At 45.0% G+C, this 26,748-nt stretch overlaps 1 protein-coding gene across 1 annotated transcript; it reads right to left on the bottom strand.

Moving 5' to 3' along the window:
• Positions 1-458: 458 nt before the first annotated feature.
• Positions 459-25,983, bottom strand: LOC8041609 (serine/threonine-protein phosphatase PP1-beta catalytic subunit). The gene is made up of 7 exons (XM_029992617.4): positions 25,833-25,983; positions 15,014-15,145; positions 11,863-12,198; positions 10,777-10,848; positions 7,333-7,484; positions 2,433-2,567; positions 459-1,758 (listed from the first exon to the last, which is right to left on the bottom strand). Exons 1-7 carry the CDS (start codon positions 25,882-25,884, stop codon positions 1,660-1,662), a joined length of 978 nt encoding a protein of 325 aa, XP_029848477.1. The 5' UTR covers positions 25,885-25,983; the 3' UTR covers positions 459-1,659.
• Positions 25,984-26,748: the final 765 nt, after the last annotated feature.

Here is a 26,748-nt window from a genome sequence, read left to right on the forward strand (position 1 = left end):
AACACCGTGAGAAGTACAAATCCTAACTCACTTTTTCCGTGTTCCCACTTATATTGCAAGCCACAGCACCAGTGGCTTGCCTTCAGTGGTATACGATAAAATTTCTGCAATTCCCCAACCATTTTACGTAGCCGTCAAAACTTGAGAATAAAAAGGTATTAAAATCACTATCAATGACCCCTCGTACAATGAAATTAATTCTAAATACTTTCGGGTAATAAAATTAAATGCCAGATTCCTCAACAAAAATAGCGTGCAGAGCTTCCATTGGTACAAACAGACGATTGTCGGCATATGTAGCAACTGCTATCAGCCGAACGCGGTGTGGTTTACAGCGGCTCTCGCTGCGAATGGCTGTCGACTTGACCGCCTGCAGGGTGGCTGCAGGGGTTCGGCGTCGACGTAGGTGCAAGGCATGCATGGCTGAACAAAGGCAAAATAACAGCGAATACCGCTTGTTCTTTTCCCAACTCTTTATTCACCTTCGATTCTCGAACAGAGAAAACACCTCACAACCTCCCCGGCTTTTTTTTCTTTTTTTTTTTTTTCTTCTTCCAAAATGGATGCTACAATGCCAGCTGTATTTCGAGGCTGCTACGTCGCAGCACCTACGGCAGACGGCCTGACCGAGGCTACGGGGAAAGATAAACGGTAAAACGACACCTTTACAAGTTCCGGGAACCAGACGCGTGGCGGCATGTCTTCCAGAGGGGATTGCGCAGCGGCGGTTCGCTGGAAAACATTTTTTTTTAACAAGAACTTTTTTGTTATGGGCGCGACCGCAATGCTTGGACTGTTTCTGTCGGAAAGAAAATGAAACTTGGTGGCGAACTGGCGTGCTAGTCTTAACGGGTACCCTCAGAGTAGACGCTACTTATTCATGGTGCAAACAAAAACCTAGAAAAAGATTGGAGCATGGAATCGGAGCGAACGCGGCTTCTCCGATTGCTCAACGTTCAAAAGTTAGTGTGGCAAGTCTAAAGCATCCAAACAATAATAAAAAAAAAAAAAACACACAGAGTTGGCAATTGACGTCGCCAGCTCTGCACATGATTGCAGAAATCGTGAGCAAAAGGCGGCCTTGAGCTAGGCAAACGTTTGGAAGAAAAGTTTCAATGCATCGTGTAAGCACAGAAGTTTAAGAAAACGTAAACAATTTAACATGGTCTGGGCAACTCTAACTCAGTTTCAAGCCTAAACTGACGCTTCCAGAAGAAGCTTTACCAGTACAACCCTCAGCTAAATGCAGTAAAAAAAAAAAAAACTTACAAAGAGCACCGGATGCAGACGCACAAACAATTAAAGAACGGCGGACATCTTTAAGAAGCTCCAGTTCCGAAAGTAATGATAATGAAAAAAAAGAAAAGATAATGACCTGCATAAGAGAGAGCAAAGGAACACTGATGCGACGCAGGACGGTCAACCCGAGGAAGGCAACGACCAACAAGAATTAAAAAAAAAAAAAAAGAATGGGGGAGGGGAGTTGGAAGGTAGTAGTCTGCGGGAGTCAAAAGGGGGTAGTCGCAGGGGAGTGAAAACAGGTGGCGGAGCGCATGGCTTGAACGAGGAGACCGCGGCTGCTACTGGTCTCCCTTCCCGGCAAGTGGTGTTGTGGTGGTGGTGGTGGTTGCTTGCTCGTTGTCGCCCTTGCGTGCCCCGCTATTTCTTCTTGACAGGCCCCCTGGGTGGGGTCACGGGTCTGCCCGAGTTGAGGCCCCCGTACTGGTACTTGGCCTTCTTCTCGGAGGGCTTCAGGATCTGGGTAGAGAGAAGATGTACTGTACCTATGAGCCATGCCAAACTGAGTTTCAGAAATGCCGAACCTATGTTGTGACGCTGAACCATGTTTGTGACACTGAACCAAGTTGGTGACATTGAACGAAGTTTGCGACACTAGAACAGGTTTTGGGGACACCGAACCAAGGTATTGACAGCGAGCCAAGTCTTGTAGCCTTGAACCGAAATTCGGGGTTACCAAAACGAGGCAGTGACAATGAATTAAGTTTGCTACACCAAAACAAGTTTGTGACACCAAAAAATTTGTTTGGGGACACCGAACAAAGTCCTGGCGTCACCGAACCAAGTCCTGGCGTCACCGAACCAAGTCCTGGTGTCATTGAATCAAGTCCTGGCGTCACCAAACTAAGTCCTGGCATCACCGAACCAAGTTCCGGCATCACCGAACCAAGTTCTGGCGTCACCAAACCAAGTTTTGGCATCACCGAACCAAGTTCTGGAGCCACCAAACCAAGTTTTGGAGGCACCAAACCATGTTTTGGGGACAGCGAACCAAGCTCGTAGCGCTGAACCAAGTTTAGGGGGCACCAAACCATGGTTGTGACACCACACAAAGTTAGTGACACATCGAACCAAGACCCACAAATACCGGCAACCCCGGCCCAGAGGCGCAACAGTCAAGAGCCAGGACCCACCTGGAAGGAGCACATGAGGGTCTCGTCGACAGACATCATGCCGCCGGCGTTGTCAAACTCCCCGCAGTAGTTGGGTGCAGAGAAGAGGGTCACCAGTTGGCGCTTGGCAAAGAACTCGTAGCCGTCCTCCACCACCTGGCAGAAATGCAACGGTCAGCATACAGCTCGCTGGCAACGTAGCGTCAAACGAGAAAAATCAAACCGCACTTTTCCCACAACAAAAAATAAACTGTGTCATTAACAGCTCAGAAACCCACCAGAATGTAATGTTGCAGTCAGTTTGAAATGATATGCCAAAGTTCCAGTATGTGTAACTGCCGAAAAAAAAAAAAAAAGAAAAAAAAAATGCAGTTGTTTTTTATTTATTAGTCAAAGGAACGCAGCAGACACTAACTCCAGTCTCAGACTTCAAGGCACGCGACTCCAAGTCTAGCATCACAGTGTCCTCATTTTGTATTGTTTTTTTTTGTTTTGTTTTCCAAGTATTCGAAGCTGGTGAAGTCCTCTCAAAACATCTCGAAGTCCCCTCGAAGCGTCTCGGAGTCCTCTCAAAGCGTCTCAAGTCCTCTCGAAGCGTCTCTGAGTCCTCTCGAAGCGTCTCCGAGTCCTTTCGAAGCGTCTCCGAGTCCTTTCGAAGCGTCTCCGAGTCCTTTCGAAGCGTCTCGGAGTCCTCTCGAAGCGTCTCGGAGTCCTCTAGAAGCGTCTCGGAGTCCTCTCGAAGTGTCTCGGAGTCCTCTCGAAGCATCTCGGAGTTCTCTCAAGGAGTCTAGGAGTCTTCTCAAAAAGTCTCAGAGTCCTCTCTCCTGCCTCTTCAGTTTTCATTTTTTTTTTCTTCAACAGTTGCAAAGTGTGGCCTGTGAAGCAGGTGTTTGGCAGCCGGTCAGCTCTCTTCGACCGTGGCGTGCTTCACCATTCAAGGCTAAACCGGAGTTAGCCACAGCAAGAATGCAATTCTGCATTTATAGTGACTTCACCTACAAGGGGAAGCCATTAAACAAAAGCAGATGGAGCGACTCCGTCTCTCCGTAACTGTAACTTCTGTCTCTCCGTAACTATGCTGCCATCTACATTCGGTAGTAACAAGCAGATGGGAAACACAAAACAAGACGTCTGGCCCATTTGCTGGTCGCCTGGAAATCAGTGGTTAGCTACAGCGTCTGCTTCCATGAAAAACGGACGAGGAGGCCTCTTTCGTAAACAGGCGCAGGCGCAAGGAAATGGGGTATTCCATCTGCTGGCAAAGCCTGTACTTCCAGCAATGTGAGGTTCATCTTTGCAATGCAAAAAACATGGTCCACTGCATTGTTTTAGAGCGTAGCTCTTAGGCACCCGTTTCCGGGTTGAGCAGCGTCGGCGTAACCACGCTAAAATTCACAGGAAAATCAATGTCACGTTAGCTCAACACTAATTCAACTCCCAGCTAAATTTAGCAAGGAAATTCAGTTTCTCCACTGTATTTAGAGAACAAATTCAGTTTCTCCGCTAGATTTAGCGGGAAAATTGTCTTTTTGTATTTCAGGGCATTTGACACAGAAGGATTCGTGGCGACTTCGGAAGTTTTGCAGATTGTGAAAAGTCACGACTGTGATAGCACCTTATGCTTTAATCAGAATTATTGCTATTTTACACAAATTTCTCAGACTAGCGAGAATGTAGTTTATTTTAGCCTATTCTTATTTTATAACTTGTTAATTAAAAATGCTACAATTGGCACCTGTGATGATACTTTTCCAATTTTGGATTGCCATAGATGTTTGCACGTTTGAAATTAGATCATAAGCAACAAATTATATTAGAGCTTGAAAAACTATGAATTAAAATATCTTAATCGCATTATAATACAAATTGCCGTAATGTCGGCTACACCTCAATCCCAATAATACGCCATTTAACCATGATAGCCTTTAAACAAATTGGGGTGTGTGTGTGCTTATACAGCCTAGAACTTAGTCTGCCTCAACAGGCGACTTGCCTGAGAAATTTAGCCAATGCAGTACAACCATAACAGTCTTTACAGAGGGTATCAGTTTTCTTTTCAGCATACGAAAAACTCTGAAATCATTCTCAAGATAGACATAAACACAGGATTAATATAAAGTCCTATACATCACGCATTGTCTTAAAAACATACACTTTTGCTGTCCAACTCAGATTTTGTTTTTAGGTTTTTGTTGCGAGAACAGTTTCTTAATTTATATGTTTTGTGAACGTATTCTAAATTAATCACCCATTTTCTAAAATTTGGACTTTGTTACTCTTGTGCTTAGAATAAATGCTAAAGCAATAGACCGATCTCACCAGCCAGTTTGACTACGCCACCGCTGCCGCAATGCATGGAGGGAGCTTTAGTCTTTCTGCACGTGCAACAACCTCGCTGGAGCTCTGCACCTGTGGAGCATGGGGCGGCACGAGCCGTCTTGTGCACTGCTGCCTGCCTCCTATGAACTGAAGTTAAGCGCGAAACACATGTACGACTAAACTGTCCGATCCGACGTCCAACCGCGCAATACGACGGTCGGAGGCGAGGGTTTTCAACGCTCTCCGATGCTACGAAAACCCCCTCCCCCCAAGGTCATTGCGGCAGTCCGCACGTCGGATCGGACGGTTTCGTCGTACATGTGTTTCGCGCTTTATGGCGGCGTCACACATGCGCCGAACGCTTGGTGAGATTTGTCTATAACTCATTTATATGCCCAAGAACCCATTAAAGGCCCACAGTCCATTATTTTACATGACAATTATCTGAGTGACAAGCAGTAACACAAAAATATCAGCATAGATTTTTGTTCAACAAATTCAATATTTTATGTTAGCTCCAAGCTGTAAGAAAGACCTTGCAGTGTCTTTAAAGGGACACTGAACAGTGTCCGTTTAAAGTGCCTGGATCGGAATCGTACATCACAAAATAAAGTTTCCGTGAACATTTTCTTTAGCTTAAGAATTACACTATGAGAAGCATCTTGAGTTAGGTGATAAACCGAAATTAACAACTATATAAAGAAATTCAATCCAAAATGAAAGTCAGTTTCGGTTTCGTTCCCGGATGAAAACGTGCCTCCTGGCGTGAATTTTACGCTAAATGCCGTTTTTGATTCCAGGATAAAGAATTTACCTGCGCGCACAACACCCTAGCGTCCTCGTAACTAACAACGCTAATTGCTAACAACGCTAATCGCTTATTAGGCTATCTCAGAAGAAACTTTTCCCTTGCCCCCTGTTTCACTTAAACTTCTCCTATATAAAACTTTAGTGCGCACCAAACTTGAGTATGCAAGCTCTATCTGGAACCCTGGCGTATCCCTAGCATCATCCATTGAATCCATTCAAAATCGCTCCGCACGTTTTATACTTTCTAACTATCATCGTACAGCCAGCGTCACCTCCATGAAAGCGTCTCTACATTTGCCCAACCTCTCCTTTCGTAGAAAAATAGCTCGCCTCTGCTTATTTCACAAAATTTATCACTCTAACCCAGCACTTCGAGCCTTATTAATTTCAGAACCATCATACATATCGCCGCGCACCGATCATCCACTAAAAGTAGGAATCCCCTACTGCATCACTTCCACCTTTTTTGCCTCCTTCCTACCTCTGACCTCCGTCGACTGGAACCGCCTTCCCGCATCCGTAGTATCCCTTACTGACGCTGCTGATTTTAAAACCGCCATAACTGATGTTCTTAACAATGTTCCATAGCGATTCTGTACCTTGTGTTTTGTTTGTTTTTATTGTGCACCTTATATTGATGTATATATTTCCACCCCTCTCTGTAATGCCTTCGGGCCCTGAGAGCATAATAAATGAAATGAAATAAGCGGGAATAATTTGTGTCGCTCAGTGAAGCCAGCAATCCAGACAGGGTTCAGCAACTGGTATACCAGCACACATCTCTGACCCCCACTATAACCGCCATTTTGGAAAACGAGTGGAATCACCTACAGACAGCTGGAGTCGCGAATAGAAATAGTGCATAATTACGACCGATATATCGGTCAGTTTGAAGTCCCAAAGTCTGACTTTTCGGACAAAATCGTCGCGAGCGATCAGCGGGAAACACTACCGAGAAGCTGCCATTTTAGATTCTATGTTGGCTGCACATGGATCGACTTGGTTTGGCAGCATTACTCGATTGAATACTGCTACCGCATGGTGACGCTATGCAAGGTTTTTTTTTTTTTCTTCTCTTTAGCTGCGCGGCATTATCCATTATCATCATTTTTACCATTTTGCTTTGTTTATTCGCCATTCTGCAGTCGTGGACTTATTGGACTTGTGCCTTTCATTTCTTTTGGTGAATCGTGTTTTCGAACTACGCTGGCTTAAACGTCGTGGCCCCATCTGTCCTTTCGCCGCCGCGAAGTGTCGCTAAGAAGCGCAGAATGTACTCAACCATAACACTAGAAAAGAAGGCAGCGATTCTCAAGCTAACAGAAAGTAGCCAAACGTAAGCAGAGGAGTAACCTGAAGCAAGATGCGCAGATGTAACAAGAAGCAAGGCACTATTGACAGCTTTTTTAAGCCCGCTTAGACAAACCATATTTTCCGGACTATAACTGGCACCCTTGTATAAGTCCCACATCTGTATATTGAGCCAGTTTCGTGGAAAAGTTGGTATACAAGTGACAGATATTTGTATAAGTCGCACCTCTTTGTACGGTTGCAAAGATGTGCGACTGTGACGAAACTCTCGTAGGCTTGAGCACGCTGGCGACAACTCGCTGTGTGTAAGCTTCCACGACAAAGGCGTAAGACTTGTCCCGCCGCTTCGACGAAGTTGTCGGCAGCATGCACAGGCCTCCGAGAGTTTTGTCAAACAGTAGCACCTCTTTGCATAAATAAAAAAAAAACATACAAATAACGAGAAAGAGGTCAGAGTGCGGCGGGAGGAGAGACCGCTCACCTGGTGTGCCCTGCATATTAAGTCGAGGTCATGTCTGTTGAGGAACTTGCTGACCACATCTGCGCCAAAGGTGAATGACACCCCACGGTCGTTCTCCCCCCAGCCCTGGACGTCCTTGTCGGGGTCCGACCACAGCAGGTCACACAGCAGCCCTGGGAGGGAGAGGACGATAGAGCGCTACTCTCAATAGGGGGCTCCGCTACTTCAGTCTGTTCTTCAATTCAAGGAACACGATTAACGACAGATGACAATGCAGGTGACAACGCAGACGACGGAGTGCGATCAGACAAGCACGTTGTCCGCCTTCAGTGGAGTGCGTCGCCTGCTTGCTGCGCCTGTCGAAAGAAGGCGTCGCAAGCATGACTGTTATTAGCTTACTTGTCGTCCATCATCGACAGTGGCAAGTATCTTTGTCTCAGTCACGTGAAGAGAGCTATGCCTTAAAATGTTTACAAGGTGAATTCCACCACTAAAGCAAACCTTTGAGAAAAAAAAAAGAAAAATAGTCATGCCAAGCTAAAGTCTCCTCTTGCCACAAAAAGGTGGGCAAGGCACAAATGGAGGGGAAGACAGGCTTGTATGGCTCTGTCGAATCGCACCTCACGCATATCTGCCAACCTAGCAATATAAAAATTCGGGAGACCACTGTGCGGAGGGGGAGAAGGAAGGGTAAAAACATTTTTTTTTTAGTTTGACAAGAAACTTTGTGAAGAGGCACTCTGCACGGATCACACTGTCTTCGCAGTTGCTTTGGAGGAAACTGCCGATGGAGGCCCTGCCCTTCTACGGCACGAACATGGTCCTGATGCTTTTGTGAAGCAATGTGTACCATGATATCGGGCTCGCCACAGTGCGAAATGTTCACACCACAGGCACACGTAGTACAAAATCCATACTTGACAGCTTTCCGCGAAGCGACAAAGCATGTAATCTCAGTCGTGTATGATCTCAGTAATACTTACAAGTACTTCTGCTTGGCTTTTGAAAGCGCCCTAGATCGTTTTAACTAAACTCGGGGAAACGCAAAGAGTAGTTCGGCATTCTGGACTTCATTCGACGACCTGACAAAGCCAAGGGCAGCCTAGCACACCTTTGATCATACAAGCCGTGTTCCAATATGCGCTCAAACTTACTCGGTAAAAGAGGTTTAGTGCCTTGGCGTTTGAAAATCTACCTCGTTTTAAGCTGCTGCTCCGAGTTGTCACGTGGTAACCCGCCGGAGTAACCTAAACCTACTCTCAAGTAACTCTATCGCACTGACACATGCGTGATTATAGCGATAGGGTGTCATAAAGATGAAGAAAAACCTACGGCAGCCACTTTTCGGGAGATTTGAGTACGTGTTCGTGCAATCGGGAGATCTGATAAAAATTCGGGAGGCTTCTGGACAATTCGGGAGAGTTGGCAGGTATGCTCATGGCATAGATATTGCGTTCACTTTTCTCGTTTTCCAGGTAAAAAGCATTTTATTACTTAGGTGTCCCATTAAGGAAAGTTATTTTGGAACGAAACGTTTAATTGATTATTTACGTGTACCAATGTGGTAGTGTCGCAGACGATGTAAGCAGCAGCAGTCCTCTATCTTTTTTGACGTACCGTCAAGTTTCCGAAAAAGACCAAACTGTTCGATGGAACGCAAAGCTTAGGTCCTATTCTTCGAACTCTACGACAGGTCAAGAAATAACGGAAAGCTGTGGGGATCGCAGACGCAGAAAAACCGAAGTGGAAGTTGCAGCTCATATTGTCCGCAGGGGTATGTTCTATGTATCATATCACTGCATGCATTGTCAATGAAGGCTACATCTGCATTTTTCTTCTGTACACAGCACAAAAATGGGATCATGAATAAAATGTGTCTGTCTGCCCTGGCTGTAAGCGGATATATCACAACTGGCAATGAAAATTGGTGATCACAACTGCCAATTTCTATACACAACAAACAACACTAAAGTGACCGGTCGTTGTGGTCAGAAATATAACATAACATAGATGTCTCAATAACTGCACTACAATACAATTTTTTAAAGGGGTCATGAAACGCTTTTTCAACTTTTTCCTGTTCAGCTTTCCTCCTCAACTCATAAGTTGCACATTCCACCAAACAGTTCAGGAAAACGAAAAGAGGGGAGGCCCCTCTCTCTCGGAATCTGGTTTGTGTACCCGGACAGAGCCATTGTCCCTCTAGAAGATTAGCCAGTCGCTCAAAATTCAGACAAAAGTTGCTTTCCCAAACCCGTTCCCCCGAAGCTGACAGTGCTGTGGAAGCTACGTGCTCGTTGGCCAGCACACTTTTGCCCTGTCCTTCCTTGCCACTCCTTCGCGTATACCCACGCGCAGAGAATAAGGTCAGGTGATGAAAGGGAGGCGGCTGATTGGTCTGGCAAGTGCGTAGCTTCCACCACAATGTAAGTGTGTTCGGATCATGAGTGAGGTCCGGTTTCGTGTGACGTGCGTTTGGACCCAATGACGCGCTTTTGGGACCACGGGTGTATCACAGTGAAAAGGCAGAGAGCTCACGAAGGGGAGGAGGTACGAAATAGTCCGCTATGTTTTCAAATTTTTGCACTGAAAAACAGGCTGTTGACTTTTTACCTTTTTTTTTTTTTTTTTTAGCCCACTGAATGATGTGCTATTAATAAAATCCCAATCTAAAATGATTTATCCCAACCATATTCGTGTCATGGGCCCTTTAAGTCCACGAAGGGTCAAACTCATGATCTTGGAGCCATTTTTTCCAGGTTGCCCCTTTTCAGGAGGCAAAAGGGTACTCAGAAGACCATCTACACTTGTTTCCACCTCAAGAAAAAATGAATTTTTGTGAAATCTTCGTATGTTGCACAAAGTAATTCTTGCAAGACTTGGATGTCGGAGGAAGAAGCAAGGCTTTCAGTATTTGAAAAGTGTATGTCTTGACAAGATAACATATATCTAATGATGTAAAATGCACTTACATATATCTCAATTCTCTACATAAGGGGGGAAATTAGTAATGCTCCGTGAGCAACCAAACCTTTTTTTTTTTTTTACTAAGAGGTGAAAACGATAGGAAGCGGATACTCAGAAAAACACCCAGGACGCAAATGTTGGCTAAAATCAGGTTTCACTCCCGAGTGCCCTCCAGAGGTCAGTGCATCTCTATTTGACATATTAGAATTCCATCGCAATGCTCGATCCAGCAAAGCAACCACGGTTATGAGCCAAGCACAGTTCATGAAGCGCTGCTCTGTAGGGCGATGCATGGAGCACCCTCTCATTGTAGGCCTCCCGTGGCCTCAAAATCTTTCTAAGATTCAAACGAACATATTCATCCCTTTCCAGCTTGAATTCCCAGGAGTAGACTGTAACAGCAGTGAGATAAAGAAAACAATGACCAGTCCGTCTCCCTAACACAACCGCTTCCGAAAATCGGCAGGGCGCACGCAGATCACTCCCAGAGAGCCTCACCCGTGTCCGGAACGTCTGTGGGTCTCATGATACGGCGGATCTGTTCCATGGACTGAAGGTCGGGTGACAGACCTGGAAAGAAAGCAAATTCCACCAGCATTAGGACGGGGCTAGAAAATGAGCCAACGCAGACACACCTAAGAACTTCCAGTTCACTCAAAACCAGTTCAGCCCAAACCCACCCGACGGGCGCACCCGCCTGCTTATCTGAGCCAGGAAGATGTGAGTGAAGCCCTTCTGACGTGTTCGTGACGGCCTTGCAAGCAACGACATATGCACCAAAGCACGAGGTCTGTGCCCTGCACAGCTCTTGGTAGCGATTAGCAATACGGTGTTGAAATGAGATATCAAGATGGAATGTTGTTCTTCGGGCAAACTCTCGTGGCTTGTGTTTGGAGATCGGATGGGGCCGGAATTTGAGGGCCCGACCCGATCAAATATTGACTTGAACCTGACTTGTCCGACTATGGTTTGTGGGTGTCAGCCCCCACCCAACCGACGAGTATTTCGGCCCGAACACGGCCCAAACACGACTCTTATTTTAACCATGAGCCCTACTCGCGTCCATCTTCTTTTCTATATATTATTATTTTTTTTTTTTTTTAGGCCAGAATGGTTGTATGGCTGGCTCCTAGCATTTTATAAAAAGAGAACAAGTTCTTGTTAGGGAAAAAGCCAGGTGCCCTTTCGTTGTGAACCTGAAACTTTGAAATACTCCTTATTGTGTGGCAGAGCTGCCTTTGTGCAAAACAATACCTGCTGCCCGTCACCTGCATTGGCATTCTTTGCATTATAACTTGCACTTAGGTTCAACTACTCTTTCAAATGTTTAGGGGGATTACTGCATCTCCTAAAATCAATTTTCTACTTTTGCCATGGTCAGGATGTTTAGCACTTACACCTCAATCCCAGCTCGAGCCTCACGCAGCTCGAAATCAATAGGCCCAAGCCAATGAATGCATATAATGCATATCTCTATAGTCTCTGCACCACACTTTCGCACAACCACGGTTGTCGGTATTGGAAATAAACACAAATTTCATCGAGGGGCTTTAACGCAAGCGCAACAACGGGCCTGCAGCTCACCCCCATGGCAACAGAAGATCTTCTCGTCGATGATGGCGGCGATAGGCAGGCAGTTGAAGCAGTCGGTGAAGGTCTTCCAGAGCTTGATGTTGTAGCGCCGCTTGCACTCGTCGTAGAAGCCGTATATCCGGTTGATGGAGGCGCACTCGTGGTTGCCCCGGAGCAGGAAGAAGTTCTCGGGGTACTTGATCTTGTAGGCCAGCAAGAGGCAGATGGTCTCCAGGGACTGCTTGCCCCGGTCCACATAGTCCCCCAGGAACAAATAGTTGGCCTCGGGTGGGAAGCCCCCGTACTCAAACAGCCGCAGCAGGTCCGTGTACTGGCCGTGGATGTCCCCTGCACATGCACCCCTTTGTACTGCACTCGTTTGTCTCATGGAATCAGGCCTACGAAGCCTCGTTTCAGTGTCCCGTTTTAAGGAACAAAGGAGTTTCGGTTCACGTTGCGTACCAGTGACTGAAAGGTGTGCATGAGGCTCGAAGAACCGGAGATCATCAAAAGAGAGCAGCTCCGCCGAAAATTTGATAGTCAATGATTTGAATCAAAAATGATTCAACACGTTAATAGACAACTCTGAACTATATCTGACTATACTTGCATTCGCCTCAAGAACTGCAGTAAAAAAATCCCGACATACGCAGAGCGTAACTAATTTCCTCATTTACGCGGTGAATTGGGATATATGTAGGTGCATTCGACATTGGCCATATCTTACTTTACCAAGACGTACACGTTTCAATGCCAAAGGAATCCTTTTGTCCCCTGAGAAGCAAATCTTGCGAGAACTGCTTTGTGCAGCAATGCGCAAAACTTTTTTTCTTCTTCATTTGACGAGTATAGGTGCACGCAGCATTACCAAATCTACAGGGGTGACTTTGAAACGTTAGCAGTTGAAGAAAAAGGAAAGGAGAAATTCCACTCTTACTCGGATCCTCGTGTTTTCCCCACATTGCTTTTCACACCTCAGGAGAGCAGCCCGTCACTCAAAATGTTTACAGAAATGGCTTCTCTCTGCCTCCCGTCCGTGGCATTGAGAGCACTGCGCACAGCTAGTAATATGGATTATAGTCACCCAAATTACAAGTAACAATAACTTTTTTTTTTTTTTGCGAGGCTACTAAATTTTGAAATTTGATTCGAGAGATTGAGACTCTTTAGCAACACTGAAAATGTGACATCGAATGTTGTAGCAGGGGCGGTACAGCTTGTTCCCAGTGTTCTAGAACAAGTTTCACGATGTCAATTGAAATAACAAAACGCTTGCACAAGGAGAGAAAAAAAAAAAAAGCCTAATATTCTGATTTTACTGCTTGTTTGGTTCGCAAATTACACAACACGCGACGTTCCACCGCCGAAAAGCACGGACGCTGGTTCCAAAATAACCTTCATTTTCCGCTTCCTTAAAGGGACCATGAAATGACTTTTTTACTTTTTCCAGATAACTTTTACATTAAACCGTCAATGTTCACTGAATGCCGAACAGGCATCCGTTTTCGTCTCGGTTTATTAACTTCTACACAAAAAATTAATGAAATATCGACTTTTTCTTGACCGCAAAACAAGCCGTGACGTACGCTATTTCCGGAACCGGAACTTCTCTCGGCAGTAGGAGATGGGAGCATTAGCGGCGACGAGTTGAAGTGCGCCGGTAGGTTTTACTGTATTCGCGCTGTTGGTAAGCGCTTCGGGACCGATCTTTTACGATTGCAACTCGATACTGACGCGACACTCGGCAAAGAAAGGTTGGACCGGTATTGCACGTATACCTCTCACGAACTGTTACAGCTCGACAGTGACGTGCAGTCTGTCAGGATAAAAATGGCATACCAATAACAAAGTGTACATACCGTGTTAAGAAGGTAATCCATACAGCGTTTATTTCAGCTCTATATCACACAAAACAAGAAGAGAGAATCGACGAGGGTCCCTTTTCGACGAGTGTTCGTCAACACTGCCTCGGAAAACAAGGGGAAGAGATTGACCTCACCTCTTAACGTAAAATTGAGGTCAGCGATCAAACTATTATACGGGAAGGGTCCACAAGGGTACCCCACAAGGGTAGCGCGGGCATATTCCATTCAGCACGCCAGCCGGTCGCAGGCAGACAGACGGTCTTGCGACGAAGCAACGCTGCGCCGAGTCGGAGTGCCCGCTAGGCCTATATTCGGAGAGCTTCGTCGGAGCGCGATTCGCGGCTGTTGTCGCTCATTTCGGGTGTTTGTGGATCCAGCGTTCTTGTTCGTCGAGGTCTGTTTTAAGTACATTTTTTTCTTGCTGCTTGAAGTCGGCACGCGCGAGATGAACACGTAGAAAAATAAACGTTCAGTCAGTCAGAGTTTTGAGAGGAAGGCCCTGCCAGCCCTGCCCTACTGCGCACGCGCAGTAGTTGCTTTGTTTACCACACGATAGATGGCGCTTGGCTCTCAGCATTATCAAATTTGGCAATTTTCGCCACACATCTCTAATTATGCTACAAAATGTGGGTCTGAATATTATTTAACAAAACTTTTAGGAAACATTCGCCGGCTATTTATTGTTTACGATCGCGGTGCTGGTGAGGTAGGCTCTTACCCAATAGGCGACGTGGATTCGGCTGACGTACTCCATTTCTGCGGAGGCATCGTAGTGAAAAGGCAGAGCTTTCGAAGGAAAGAAGTCACAAAAGAGTCCAGTTTTCTTTTAAAAGTTCTATAGCAAATAATTTTTTTTGGCTCCCTAGTTTTGTGTTTTTGTGTTTCTTTTCACACCTTTTACGACGTGCGGTGGATGAAATTAGATTTTAAAATCATTTCATGGTCCCTTTAATGGGTATTTTGAAGCCTTCCAGATGCGAAACCAAAATGATATCATTTACGACGCCCTACCGTGTCCCACCCGTCGTTTGAAGTGCCATCTAGATTTCAATTTCGAAACTGTGTTCCACAGAACAGAGCCGTAACGCCATCTAGATGCTGGGCTTCGAAACGAACATACTCCACAGAACACACTGCAGTTACCATAAGAGCCGTCTGGCACGTCGAACGACGGGAGGAGAGTCATGGCGAGTGAGGGGGGTACGGCTCATGCAAGCAGCGTCTATGAGCAGTTCCGTAACTGAGCTAATCTAAAAACGTTGCCGGCTGCCCACAAACTTCCGTCGTGCCGCACTCACCACAGATCTTGAGGGGTGCCTCGAGCTCGAGCAGGATGGGCTGGCTGAGGAAGATCTCCCTCGACTTGAGGCAGAGGCCACGCACCTCGGCCTCCGTCAGCTGCACCGTCTTCCCAGGGCGGCATCCTCGCACTGCATCATCACCAAGCCAGTCACCCCAATCGCCCTCCGACGGCGGCGGCCCGACGGGCGTCCCCACACGGCACGCCGCGAGAAACTGCCGAGGGTTGTCGTCATGGGGTTCGAAGGAACCTCTCTAAAGTAAAGACGACACGAGAGGCACAATTACGCTAGCTCGATCGCGCCGACAAGGACCGCGCTGATGAAGACTGGGGAGCACCAAACGTGTTCTGAAAGAGCTGGGATCAGGCTAGCCGTGCAATGTCGCACAAAGCCATAAGGTCACGTGACTGCAACGTCACATACCATCGCACAGTACGATGTTGTGTGATGTCACAGGGTCAGGTGACCTTGTGACATTATACAAAGTCGTGGTGTCATGCGACATCAAATGTCACGCAACAATGTGACATCGCGATCCTTCGCGACTCTTTTCTTACAGAATTTGGCCAATTGTTAAAGCAGTGAAGGAAGCAGCATTTGACTTTTTGTAGTAAGTTCTGTAACAGGCAAAGTATTGGTTTGGAGCAGCCACCTATGCTTTTGGAGCAGATGCCAACATCCGTTAGCGTACCACTTGAGAATGAAAAAGTTTTCGCACCTCTAAATGAGTTCATTTATGATAGTGATCAAGAGATCCTCCTTAATACTTGAGCTTATTACTTATTACTGTTTGCGATAAAAATAGATAGGGTGTAAAAGGTACACGTTTATTTTATAACTGGTATTAAAAAATGCTTGAAAAGTGAATCATAGCGCAAAACTTCATTGGAATAAATCGTCTCTCCCTCCCTCCCTCCCCGTCCTCCTCTTCCTCCCTCCCCTTCGACAAACTTCGAACTTTTAGGGTAAAAGTATGAAGTTCGTCGAACTTTTGACTTGTAAGGATTCAAAAGTTATAAAACTTTTTGAATTCTCGAGATAAATAAGTTAGAAACTCATCATCTTTTTGGTTTATCAAGTTCGAAAGTTCGACAAGCCCTAATTTTGCAGCATTCAAGTAGTGAGGTACATTCGTAATTTTTTGTTCTATAATTATTACATGCGGTGCCGTGTTCCTTACGAAAGACAATGCCGTTTATTTCAATGTTCTGGCATGCTTAGTTTTAAAGAAATAAATTCCCGGAGGAGCGAGGAAAGACGATGGGTTTTTGACGATTGTTGTTTGTGCCACATTTGAAGCGCGCTATGGCCGAAGCTATTTATGATAGAGATGTTAAACTTTTTTAAGAATGATCTATGTATAGCCTAGGTAAATGTCGTCTTAAGATGTAATTATTGTTAATCAAGATGAGTTTCGGAGAAATTTCCAAATGTGTATCTGCAGGCAATTATGCCCTAAATTTGTTAATTTTTTTGTCTGAATTGTTTGAGGTATCACATTTAAATTAACACCACAGGCAGTACATATCATTGCCATCTGCAGAATACAAAATAATGTTTTTTTTCACGTTGAGGAATAAATTAACTCATGGGGGAAGATTTCTAATATTGCTCAAGTTCAGCCCGTCTATAAAAATTTTTTTTTTTTTTTTTTTTTTTTTTTTGCTTTACGTTTTTGGGACGTGTTTCTTTTAGCCTGTACACATTTTGGAAGGAGCAACTTGTTATGAAGTTCTGAGACTCTGAATATGCAAGAATACAACACTCCCGGCAGGTTCTTGATAGTTTGTTTTTTTTCCAGCTTTTTATTTTCACATTTATTTCTTTATTATTATTTTTTTTTTAATTTTTACCAATAGCACAGTTATTTAAGTTGGAAAGACATAGCTTTGAACTTTTAAACCACTAAGCATGCGACGAGTAGTGCCTTCTGACGAGTTTCCGACAATGACCATCTACGCCAGTGGTCTCAAACTCTTTTGAGCATGGGGGCTAGATAGCAGACGTTGGGAAGGCCGTGGGCCAACGTTCGACCGGGGGGGGGAGTCAAACGATTTAAAATTGAACAGACCTCGTTCTCTATGCTTTTTGTAAACTCAGTTTTGTCAGTGAAATTTTTAGATGTGATTTCTTTATATGACTACTTTGGGACGTGATCAGATGGGATAACAATGTGCTAGCATTTTTAATAGAACAAAAGAGCAAGTACACAGTCGTTCTGTTGCTCCATTTACTCACGAATTAACCAAGCTGAACATTTATCTAAAAAACAACAAGTTATTTGGCAGCTTTTGCTTTCCTGACGATTTCTGTTACAACACCCATACTTGTCTTTTAATGGTGATATTTTCTTCTTTTTCTTTTTTTAAGGCGAGATTCCCGAGCTTGTAGCTTTCTTTCTTGGCACTTCCTTCTGCTGATTGAGAGTTTGCACAGCCGATATGCATTTTTCAACAAAAAGCTCGTGCTTGCAGCAGAGTACTGAAATTGTTGTGCATTACAAAAAGCTCACCCCATAAGATAAAGCAAAAGAAAGGTTAAATGAACACAGATAAGTAAAAACTGTGTGAATACGTTGAAAGAGCAGAGCGACATTTCGAGAGAAAATGAATCGGCAGAATGAGATCAATACAGCGCGTGCCATTTCTAGCGCTCGACACATGGGAATCAAGACGCGTAGCCGGTTGCCTGCGGGCCGCGTCCCACCGAGTCGCGGGCCGCATGTTTGAGACCCCTGATCTACGCGATCTTTTGTGCAGTGAAGAGCGACAGTAGCTATACATATGCGTAAATAATTTCAGATTAAAATGAGCTCGAACATGCGGATGTTCTTGTAGTTTTCTTTAACAGTCCAAAATATCTGGGATCTGGAGCCTCTCCGCCCCCCCCCCCCCCCCCCCCCCCCCATCCCCTTTTTTCCCCAGTTTTTCATCTTCCGACGCCACTGGTACGGCAGAACTCTCCTCGACCTCGAGTTGTGTCGGCTTCTGTGTTTTTTGTGAGGTGTTTCCTCCGTCCGGGAAAATAAACCTCCAGAACTATTACAAACTTAACTTACTATATGCCAGCGTCACTCGGGCGGCGTTCGATCGGATTACTACCAGCGTGTAAGGGGGTGGGGAAAAACGGTTTTTCTGAGCCTCAACCTCCTGCCCGCCCCTGGCCGTTTCGAACTTTATGTCTATAAAAAGTTAAAGTGTTCGAATTTTTCATCCAAAGAATTTCAAAATCTTCGAATATTTCGAACTTCAGATTCAAAGAAATTTGAAATCTAAAAAATTAAGATCTCAAGAAACTCAAATTTTTCTAATCTCGAGTTTAAAATTAGGAAAGTTCGAAATCTTTGAATTTCTCGAACCTCAGGTAAAAAGGTATTTGAAATATTCTAACCCAAACTTTTAGAAACCGTGACAACTTCGAACTTTTCGAATTCGAACCTGTTTGGTTCCAAAATATTGAAACGTTTCGAATTCGAACCTGGAGTGGTTCGCGACATCCCTAGTCTTATTAAAGTAGCCCAATCGGCAATCCTGCTATTTTTTAATAAGAGTTTTCCCGGGACTCTTAGTACCCGAAATCGACTGGAAATTGAGATAATGCTGGCGATCAAACAGCCAGAGAGGCTGATGTCCAGCATCAACGGCTCTGGCTGGTTGATTCGCAGCCTCAAAGCAGGACAATGGGGCATTTGTCCCCTCCTTGTATGTGTAATTTTATTGGCTGAACCAATCAAGTGCAGCGAATGTCCCGTGAGTTGCACTTTTAGTATCTCTGCCTTCGACTGTGCTCTGACATAAGATGAAACAAACTATACGGTGAGTAGAGACGCTGTGAAATTCATATTCGTACCATTTTTCTTTCCTTCTACTTTCGTGAAAATTAGTCAACCAATAGTAAAATATTAACTTTTTTGCTTTAAGCCCATCTCGGTGTGGGTGCGGCGCAATTCTTAGCGAAATTGGCATTTTGACGCAGGATGCAGCAGGCTTTCGTTCATGGCGCAAATTGGCACAAATTGGTGCAGCACTTCCATCACTGTTAATGAGAAATTTAGGAAATGCCGTCGTGCACCGTGCTTCATGGGTGTGCCCGGGCCCTTCGGCATCGAGGCAAATTTCCAGGTAATAATAGACCAACTTCACTAAGCATTCCACGCATGCAAAAGGTTGAATTCGGGGTTTTTACGTGCCAAACTGACGAAGGGTGCCTGGCACACCCCGGCAGCGCATTGAGAATCAATTCCGACCATCAGAGGATCTCTTGCCGTGCAACTGAAAGCTCGGTTAAACGGAGCCTTCTTTGCAAAAAGCAAGTGTGCTTCTCGAGCAGGGGTTGCAGTGACGTCGGACTGACGCTGAGCTCCGATTGGAAGGATAGTGGGTAGACCTCAATGCTAGATGCCTTGAGGTTTACCCACTATTTTTTTTCAATCAGCCGATAAGAACTTCGCATCCTGACGGACATCATCGCAACTCCTGAGCAAGAAGCAGACAAATTTGCGCTCCGCATAAGCCTCTGCGGGCACCATGAGCGGGATCCTAACTTGCCGCATGGGAATCCCGCACATTATCTTGAAGCTATTAAGGCGGCCCCGCGGAAGGACTACGATCTATTCTTTTAAAGCCCGGTTATGCAGACGTGTCTTATCACCCACGCGAATAGGTCAGACGAGCTTTTATCGGGTGTTCGAGAGTTTAATCTGTGGCGTCCAAAAAGCTGAAAACTTGCTGCAGCAGCGGTACCGATGCAGCAAGTGCAGATAAGCGCAGACACGCCGTACATCTTCGTCGAAGCTTAGCAAATTTTGAAAATATTTATTTCTGTGTGCGCACATACAAAGAAGTTTAACCTGGAATTCTATTATAATTTCGGCTACAGTATATCACAGATGCCCAAGCATGCCAACACAGAGAAGGCACAAGAGAACAAAGGTGTACAAAATCCGTGGGAATCTTTGCTACTGCCAACCCCACGACCACTCTCGCGCACGATTCCACTATTCCTTGTCACAACAAGAATGCAGCCTTGTGGAGTGGTGGCCACTCCATGAGCAGGATGATACCGAAATTGCCTGCGTCCAGACGGCCTCCGCAAATGCAGGCAAACAGACGGGTATCTGTGGCAGACGCTGTGTTTGCAAAAAAGGCTTCCGGGCAAAACAAACACAAAACTTCACGTTTCCTGGCTGTGCTTCCGGTTAGAGCCAAAAATTGCAAAACACCTTCGAACGGACTTAAAAGCCTCGATTGAGTACATACTAGAAGCAGTACATGCGAGGATACTGAATTCGCTACCTACATCCAACCCACATGGTGTCTGTTAAACACAAATTTTGAGGAGAGGTATACCATTCTTATAACAAATGTGCACTTGTACAAAGGAGTACCACTCCAAGACCCAGCATGTTTTTATTTATTTATTTTGAGTGACCCACTCTTGAACAGCTTGACGCCTCTTTAGTGATGCGCTTATGAATGTCAGTAATCAAAATGTTCGGCCAAGCTTGGTATGCAACAAGAAACAATTTAGAGTGATAATATTGCCGAGCAGTCGCACGGCCACCACTGCCACAGTGAATTTTTCGACGCCTTGCCAGCTCCACATACAGCACGAAAGTTGTCGTGCTGGACGAGTACAGCTCATATTTCCTGCCTTAGCTTACAAGGCAGATCGACATACCCTTTCACAAAAGAATAAGCACACCCCCGAGTAAGGTGAATTTTTACACATCTTGATTGCAACTCTGGCTGTTTGGCGAGAATGTCGACAAGTCGGCACCATGTCGTATTGCTTCGACAACCTTGGAACAGCTTATAACTAGGCTAGTAACATCACTGCATCCCTCCGATATTCTCGTAGCTGTCGAGCGTCGCCAGCGCAATCACGTTCGTGGTTGCGACAACGTCTCTTATGCAAATATCGAAACTGGAATGTCGCAAGGAAATAAATACGGATCAAACTTCTCTAGATAGAGCGGCATAGAGAAATTAATTTGTTTGAAATACTATCGGTCCTACACAGGACCAAGATAAAAATTAATTTGCAACACAAAAAAAAACACAAAAAAACACACGCTCAAAATGCACAGATTAATAAATCCTCCAAGATCGCTCAACGCGCTCCGCCACTTTCCCACGGATTGGTAGAAGCCGCTCGGCGAGTGCTCCACCAGCTGCAGATCTACGAGCGGCACACGGAGGGATCACTTGGATTTCGCGAATGACACGGGAATCCACCCGGAGAGTGCACAGCGAATGCTCGCTATCTGCCATGGCACAAGGCTACTGCTGTAATCATTCCGGTTTTGCATCGTACAATACCTCGGGATTTGTGCGCTTGTGTGACTCGTCGGGGGCACCGTAATGAGTGCTCACAACTGACAGTATTTTGAGAGGCCGAGGAGCTTCTGGAATGCTTGGACAAACGTCTCCATAAAGAACAATGCTTTGAACAAGTACAACAAAACTCTTCTTCTTCCCTAGTATCCGAGCAGAAAGGTGACCACTGACAGATTCAAAGAGCAATGGTAAAATCTCAATTTGTCAAAATGAGCAATAGCTTACGTGACAGGAATGTATGTCAAACCGGCATGTTTGTCCGATCGTTCGGCAGCAGACGACTTCTAAATCTGTGCCTGCTTACGGGGCCCCATAAGTATTGAACACCAGCGCTTTTTGTTATGCTGATCTTTTGGCAGGGGTGGCTGCCTAACAGACGCTCATTGCACCACTGCACTGTAAACGACTCGACAAACCATTTCGGAAATATGTAGCACCCTCCATCATCGTTCTGATATGCTACGGCAATCCAATGTATGGCATGCGAAGGAGTATGCGTAAAGAGAAGGAACAGCTCATGTTTGTCTAGCAATCTGCAATTTTAGAATACAAAGAAAGCAGGACGATAATGGAGTATGTATCGACTTTGTGATGTGCTCACTCCATTTTCTATGTCCTGAACTAGAAGTGGTGAGGGAGACGGAACTGAGCCACTTCCAGGATGTATGGAACGCACGTCGGAAGGGCCTCAAAATTCCTTGCGCCGTCCGGTGCAACGAGGCATTGACAGGAGGCCTAACAGGATTTTCCGGGAAAGGTCCGTTCTCACGAATTTAGCGATTTGAATAACGCAAAAAGTAGATAGAGCGAATATACTACCCTACAATAACAAACATGGAGCGTGCCACCCCAACCACGAAATACGCCCAAACCCACCTCGCAAAATTCTCGAAACATCGAGCCCACGAAAATAAAGCCATTTACAGCATACCATTTAATTCCCCGCACCTTCATACAGTCTTCTAATTGACGAAGCCGTTCTTGATTACTCGCAATAATGATACCAATTAACCTCTAATCAGATAAAAAAAAAAAAATGTTGGCCAATGAAACCAGTTTTTGTTGAGCATTCCATTTGGCTCAAGAAAATATGCATCCAACAGCGCTGCGAAGCTTGCAACACTTGCCGCTAGTGATAACAAACTCGCACACCCACTCCAAGCTTATCACCCGCATCCAACGGCAACGCACGGTGCCTCAAGTGTCTTATATATACGGGGGAACTAAATTCGAAAATTCAATGCTTTTTTTTTTTTCTTTCAGAAATTTAGGATTTTTGTACAAGTAAGAATGTCTTTACATTGCTCCTTCAAAATTCTGACTTTTCCAACAAAGACAATGCAGAAATTGGGGGTTTCTGCAACTCTCTGAGCCGTTATTGCTTAATATGGTAATTCGGATGGTGGCTTACGCCGCCGAGTGATGCCTCGGACAACAGCTGATTTCGTCTGTCATTTTCCTCAAACTCAGCCAGCTTTCTGATGCTTTCCCTGACAATTCATTAATTTTTCTAGATGCAATTCCAGGTTTTCGAGTTTATGATGCATTCTATTAAAATAATTAGTTCCTTCAAGCTTTACTTTTCAATATTGCACACTAATTTCGGGAGACGCAGAAGAGGGTGTCAACCACAAAGAGAACAGCCCAAAACTAAAAGTGTGAGGGAGTAGGACTCCGACAACGTCAAAAAGATGAAACACCAATGACAGCAAAAAAATCCATTCTGTGGACAAAGAAAGAACAGAGAGCACAACACTCTCAAGTCAAGACTGTTTTGCTACTTTTACTTTTTTCTTCAGAGCATCCGGATTTCGATGTACACACTAAAGAAAAAAACTGTTTGCCCAAATTTTTTTTTCTTCACAACACATTGTTTTTGTGGAAGTTTGTTTTAACCATCATCTCAATCAATGTTAACAAAAGAGTGCAGACACAAAAGAGTGTTGAGGATGCACAACACTACCATATCCAAGAATGAGGCCGTTCTCAAGCTTCTTACGTGTCAGTGAATTACAGACCAATTTCCCACATTCCGAAACTCGATACAAAAAAAATCCAACTTTTGTACACTGCACGACAGCACTCTTAGCATACACCTGATGTACCAACTTTTTTGCACTTCACTTCGAAAGGGTATTGGCGGGCACCAATCTTTACCACTTGGGTTTGTGGGCACTTTCCACCACCTTTTATCTCCCAGAAAAGAAAAAAAAAGAGGCAAATGCCTGTTTTGCATTAACAGTCACAACCAAAGTCATACGAATTCGTGCTTCAAGCATGCCTCTGTAACACATCAATCATGTGAACCTGTTTCATCGATACCTGTTTGTACCAGTACATCCCATTCGTGCATATATGCCCCATTACAAGCTACTTGGCAGCCCTACCTCGACGAGTCACTACCCGTAGCACGCCTTTGTTGGGCAAGTCTGTGAATAATCAAAACAAAATAAAACCGCGAAAAAAAAACAAAAAAACATCACACACAAACACAGCGTTGACCAGCGACTGTCGATTTCTTTCACACAAGAAAACAACAATTCAGAGTCAGCACCATGTTTGCGTGTGTCTCTCCTGCTTGTCCCCGTGTCCTTTTTTGCACTTTTAAGTCACTTCCTAGTGTTGACAAGTGCAAAGGGCTTCCCCAACCATGAACTTGGAACAAACAACAGCTACAGTGCCAAATGGCAACAAACTTCTACAAAGGGCCTAGGAGAAAACCGGGTAGGGGGCGAGTAAAGAACCCATCCGTCTCCCATCGTGGACTCGACTACTCTCAAACAGGAGGAAGGATCACCTAACCTTCAAGATTCTCACAAAACGAGTTTTGGCAAACAAGGCTTTCTAAAAAAAGAAAAAAAAAAGTTTTGAAGATGATCCAAAGAAAAGCACCTTTCCTAAACAAGAAAAAAAAAAAAAAAAAAAAATTCGGAATAGAATTTTGCGACGTTCAGCTTCAGCAATTAGGAACAATAGTCGAGGGCAAAACCTCAGAATTCGTCATTAGTCTCTTCTAAGCGACTGTCTCCGCCGTCGGTACCCCTTTTTTATTGCCGTTATTTTATTTTATTATTTGTTTTCCAAGTTGTACGTCGAGACGCCTCTCAAGCGGACCAACTAGGTAGACCACATGCAACGAGCAGCTACGACGACCGTGCGCATTGTTGTTACGCGACATTAAAAAAAATAAACAAAAAAAATAAAAAAGGATCGCGATTATGTAGGACAGTGATACCAAAACAACAAAGTGTTATGCTGGAATTACGTTTACATTCCTTTACACACAGAGCGGATGTTATAGAAAAAAGTTTCTCCTCTCCTAAATGCACCAGAGGACCAAAACCTTCGGGAGTAATTAAAAGTAGATAAACGAACCAGAATAGCCAGGTGGAAGTCAAACCACTTTAGCAGACAGCGGTCTCCTGCATGCCAAGCACACGCCCGTGCGTCACAGGGCGGCGGTGACGCCACACATCTCAAGGTTAAAAACTCGGCACGCAGAAAAGCGGAACGCAAGAAAGTAACCTAACCAACAAAAAGTTGCCGAGAGAGACCACACAAATCGGGCCGGCCGCCTCTTCGACAACGGGCCTGCGGCAGACGCACACGCAAGCCAGCCCTTCTCCCCGTGTCGCAAAGCCTTTCCGCTCGGTAACGTGCTAAGCCTAACAACCTCGGGACCCGAGGAGCAAGCCTCCGACGACGGTACGACACCCATCGAACTTCGTCGCAGACGGCGCGGCGTCGCCGCGTTTAATTTTTTTTCGACTCGACGGACGGGCAAAAAAGGAGATCATTTAAAGGCACACGCCGCGGAAGCTAGAACGCAATTAAAAAAATCTTAGGGAATAAAAACAAAAATAAAAAACGGTGGAAAGGCGAGGCACTCTCCGGAAGGCGAGCAGAGACGGGTGCACGAAACACCGCTACGGTAGGGCTTCCTTCAGACAGACACCTTCACTTTGGCTTTCTTTTTTACTATTTATACTTTTCCAAATTAGGTTCGGTGCGTAAGAGAACGCGTCTCGAAATGATGTAACAGAGCTGCGAATCCGTCGGCGGCTTTACGTTCCCAGGCTCGCGACACATTCGGCCATTCCTCAAACAGCGCCTTTTTGAGAAGGCATCGGCTAGGGCGAGTCAGATTTAGCAACCTCTGACGAAAAGGGGTTATTAATCGCACGCTGGCGTCCCTGTCGGAGGGCAAACACGCAAGCGTCGTTCATTCGCGAGTGACGCTCGAGGGCTGCCATGCGTTTCAAAAGTCGGCAGCACTGGCGAGTTTTGCCGGAGCCGCAACCGAAAACCGCCAACCCAGAACCTGACAATGACAGCAAGTGCAGTGGGGTACCGACACCGGCAACGACGATTTTAGGACTTTGAAAACGTCTCACAGCGTGAAACAAGCTGCGGACACTGCGCGGGGTTGTATCGCACCAGTACGAACCGAAAAAAACGGGGTATTAAAGTTTGCTCACCTTCTAAGAGCCTGGAAATTATGCTGTCGACGTTCAGGTCCCCTTCCGCCATTTTGACCCGCTGATGACATCAAGAGCGCCGCGCGTAGGGCGCATGCGCGGCGCATTCGGCGATCCGCGCGCCGCGTCGCGACGCTTGGAGGAAACAATCTCACAATGCGATTTACTTTTTTGTTGCTGTTTTTTTCTGAAATGCTGTGTTTGGGAGCGGAAGGTAGCTTCCGCCCGGGGTGATTTCGAAATCCTGATCCGGATCGGAAATGCCCGTCCCGATTCCGAGACATTTCTTGGCTGATAAAACATCCGTGTTTTCGTGTGTGTGTGTGTGTGTGTGTCTGTCTGTTTTTTTTTTTTATTTTTTTTTTTTAGAGGCAAGATAACTGATGACGCAGTAGAAAAATGAGTCTTCAATTTTTATGGAGATAAAGTGGTTTATTTCAGAGACTGCAAATGAGGAATTTTCTGTTTCGATCATATGACCAAAAAATATTTATTTTTCTTTTTAAGCGGGAGGTAATAATAATAATAATATTTATTTAATTGCGCGAATATGATTTACCACTTTGAGTAGGGTCACTAAATATACGAAAAGATAAATTATTTATTTTGTTACTCAGTTCGTTGGTTAGTACAAATACCATTGGCATGCGCAAGAATCGTACAAGGCGACAGCCGTAATCAACGCAGTGCAGAAGACCAAATGTAACTAACTGCGTACAAATAAAAAAAAAAATCAATATATTTTTTTTTTTAACTTGGATTGAGCGCGTTGGTAATAAATTCAAAAATATACGAAAGAGTTAGACAAAGAGGACGGACAGGACAAACATCTTTCAAACAACATCAAACACATCTTTCAAACATCCGTCCTCTTTGTCTGACTCTTTCGTATATTTTTGAATATTTTTTTACAAAA

This window comes from Ixodes scapularis, unplaced genomic scaffold (genome assembly GCF_016920785.2).
Source record: "Ixodes scapularis isolate PalLabHiFi unplaced genomic scaffold, ASM1692078v2 PGA_scaffold10__122_contigs__length_95168666, whole genome shotgun sequence".
NCBI classification, from domain to species: Eukaryota; Metazoa; Arthropoda; class Arachnida; order Ixodida; family Ixodidae; genus Ixodes; species Ixodes scapularis.

Excerpts from the sequence above, each read along its gene's own strand:
- LOC8041609 (XM_029992617.4), bottom strand. The coding sequence starts at position 25,884 with ATGGCGGAAGGGGACCTGAACGTCGACAGCATAATTTCCAGGCTCTTA. Across the intron at positions 10,849-11,862 it reads GATCTTCTGTTGCCATGGGG|GTCTGTCACCCGACCTTCAG; the intron begins GTGAGCTGCAGG and ends CTTTCTTTCCAG. Across the intron at positions 2,568-7,332 it reads TAATATGCAGGGCACACCAG|GTGGTGGAGGACGGCTACGA; the intron begins GTGAGCGGTCTC and ends CATTTCTGCCAG.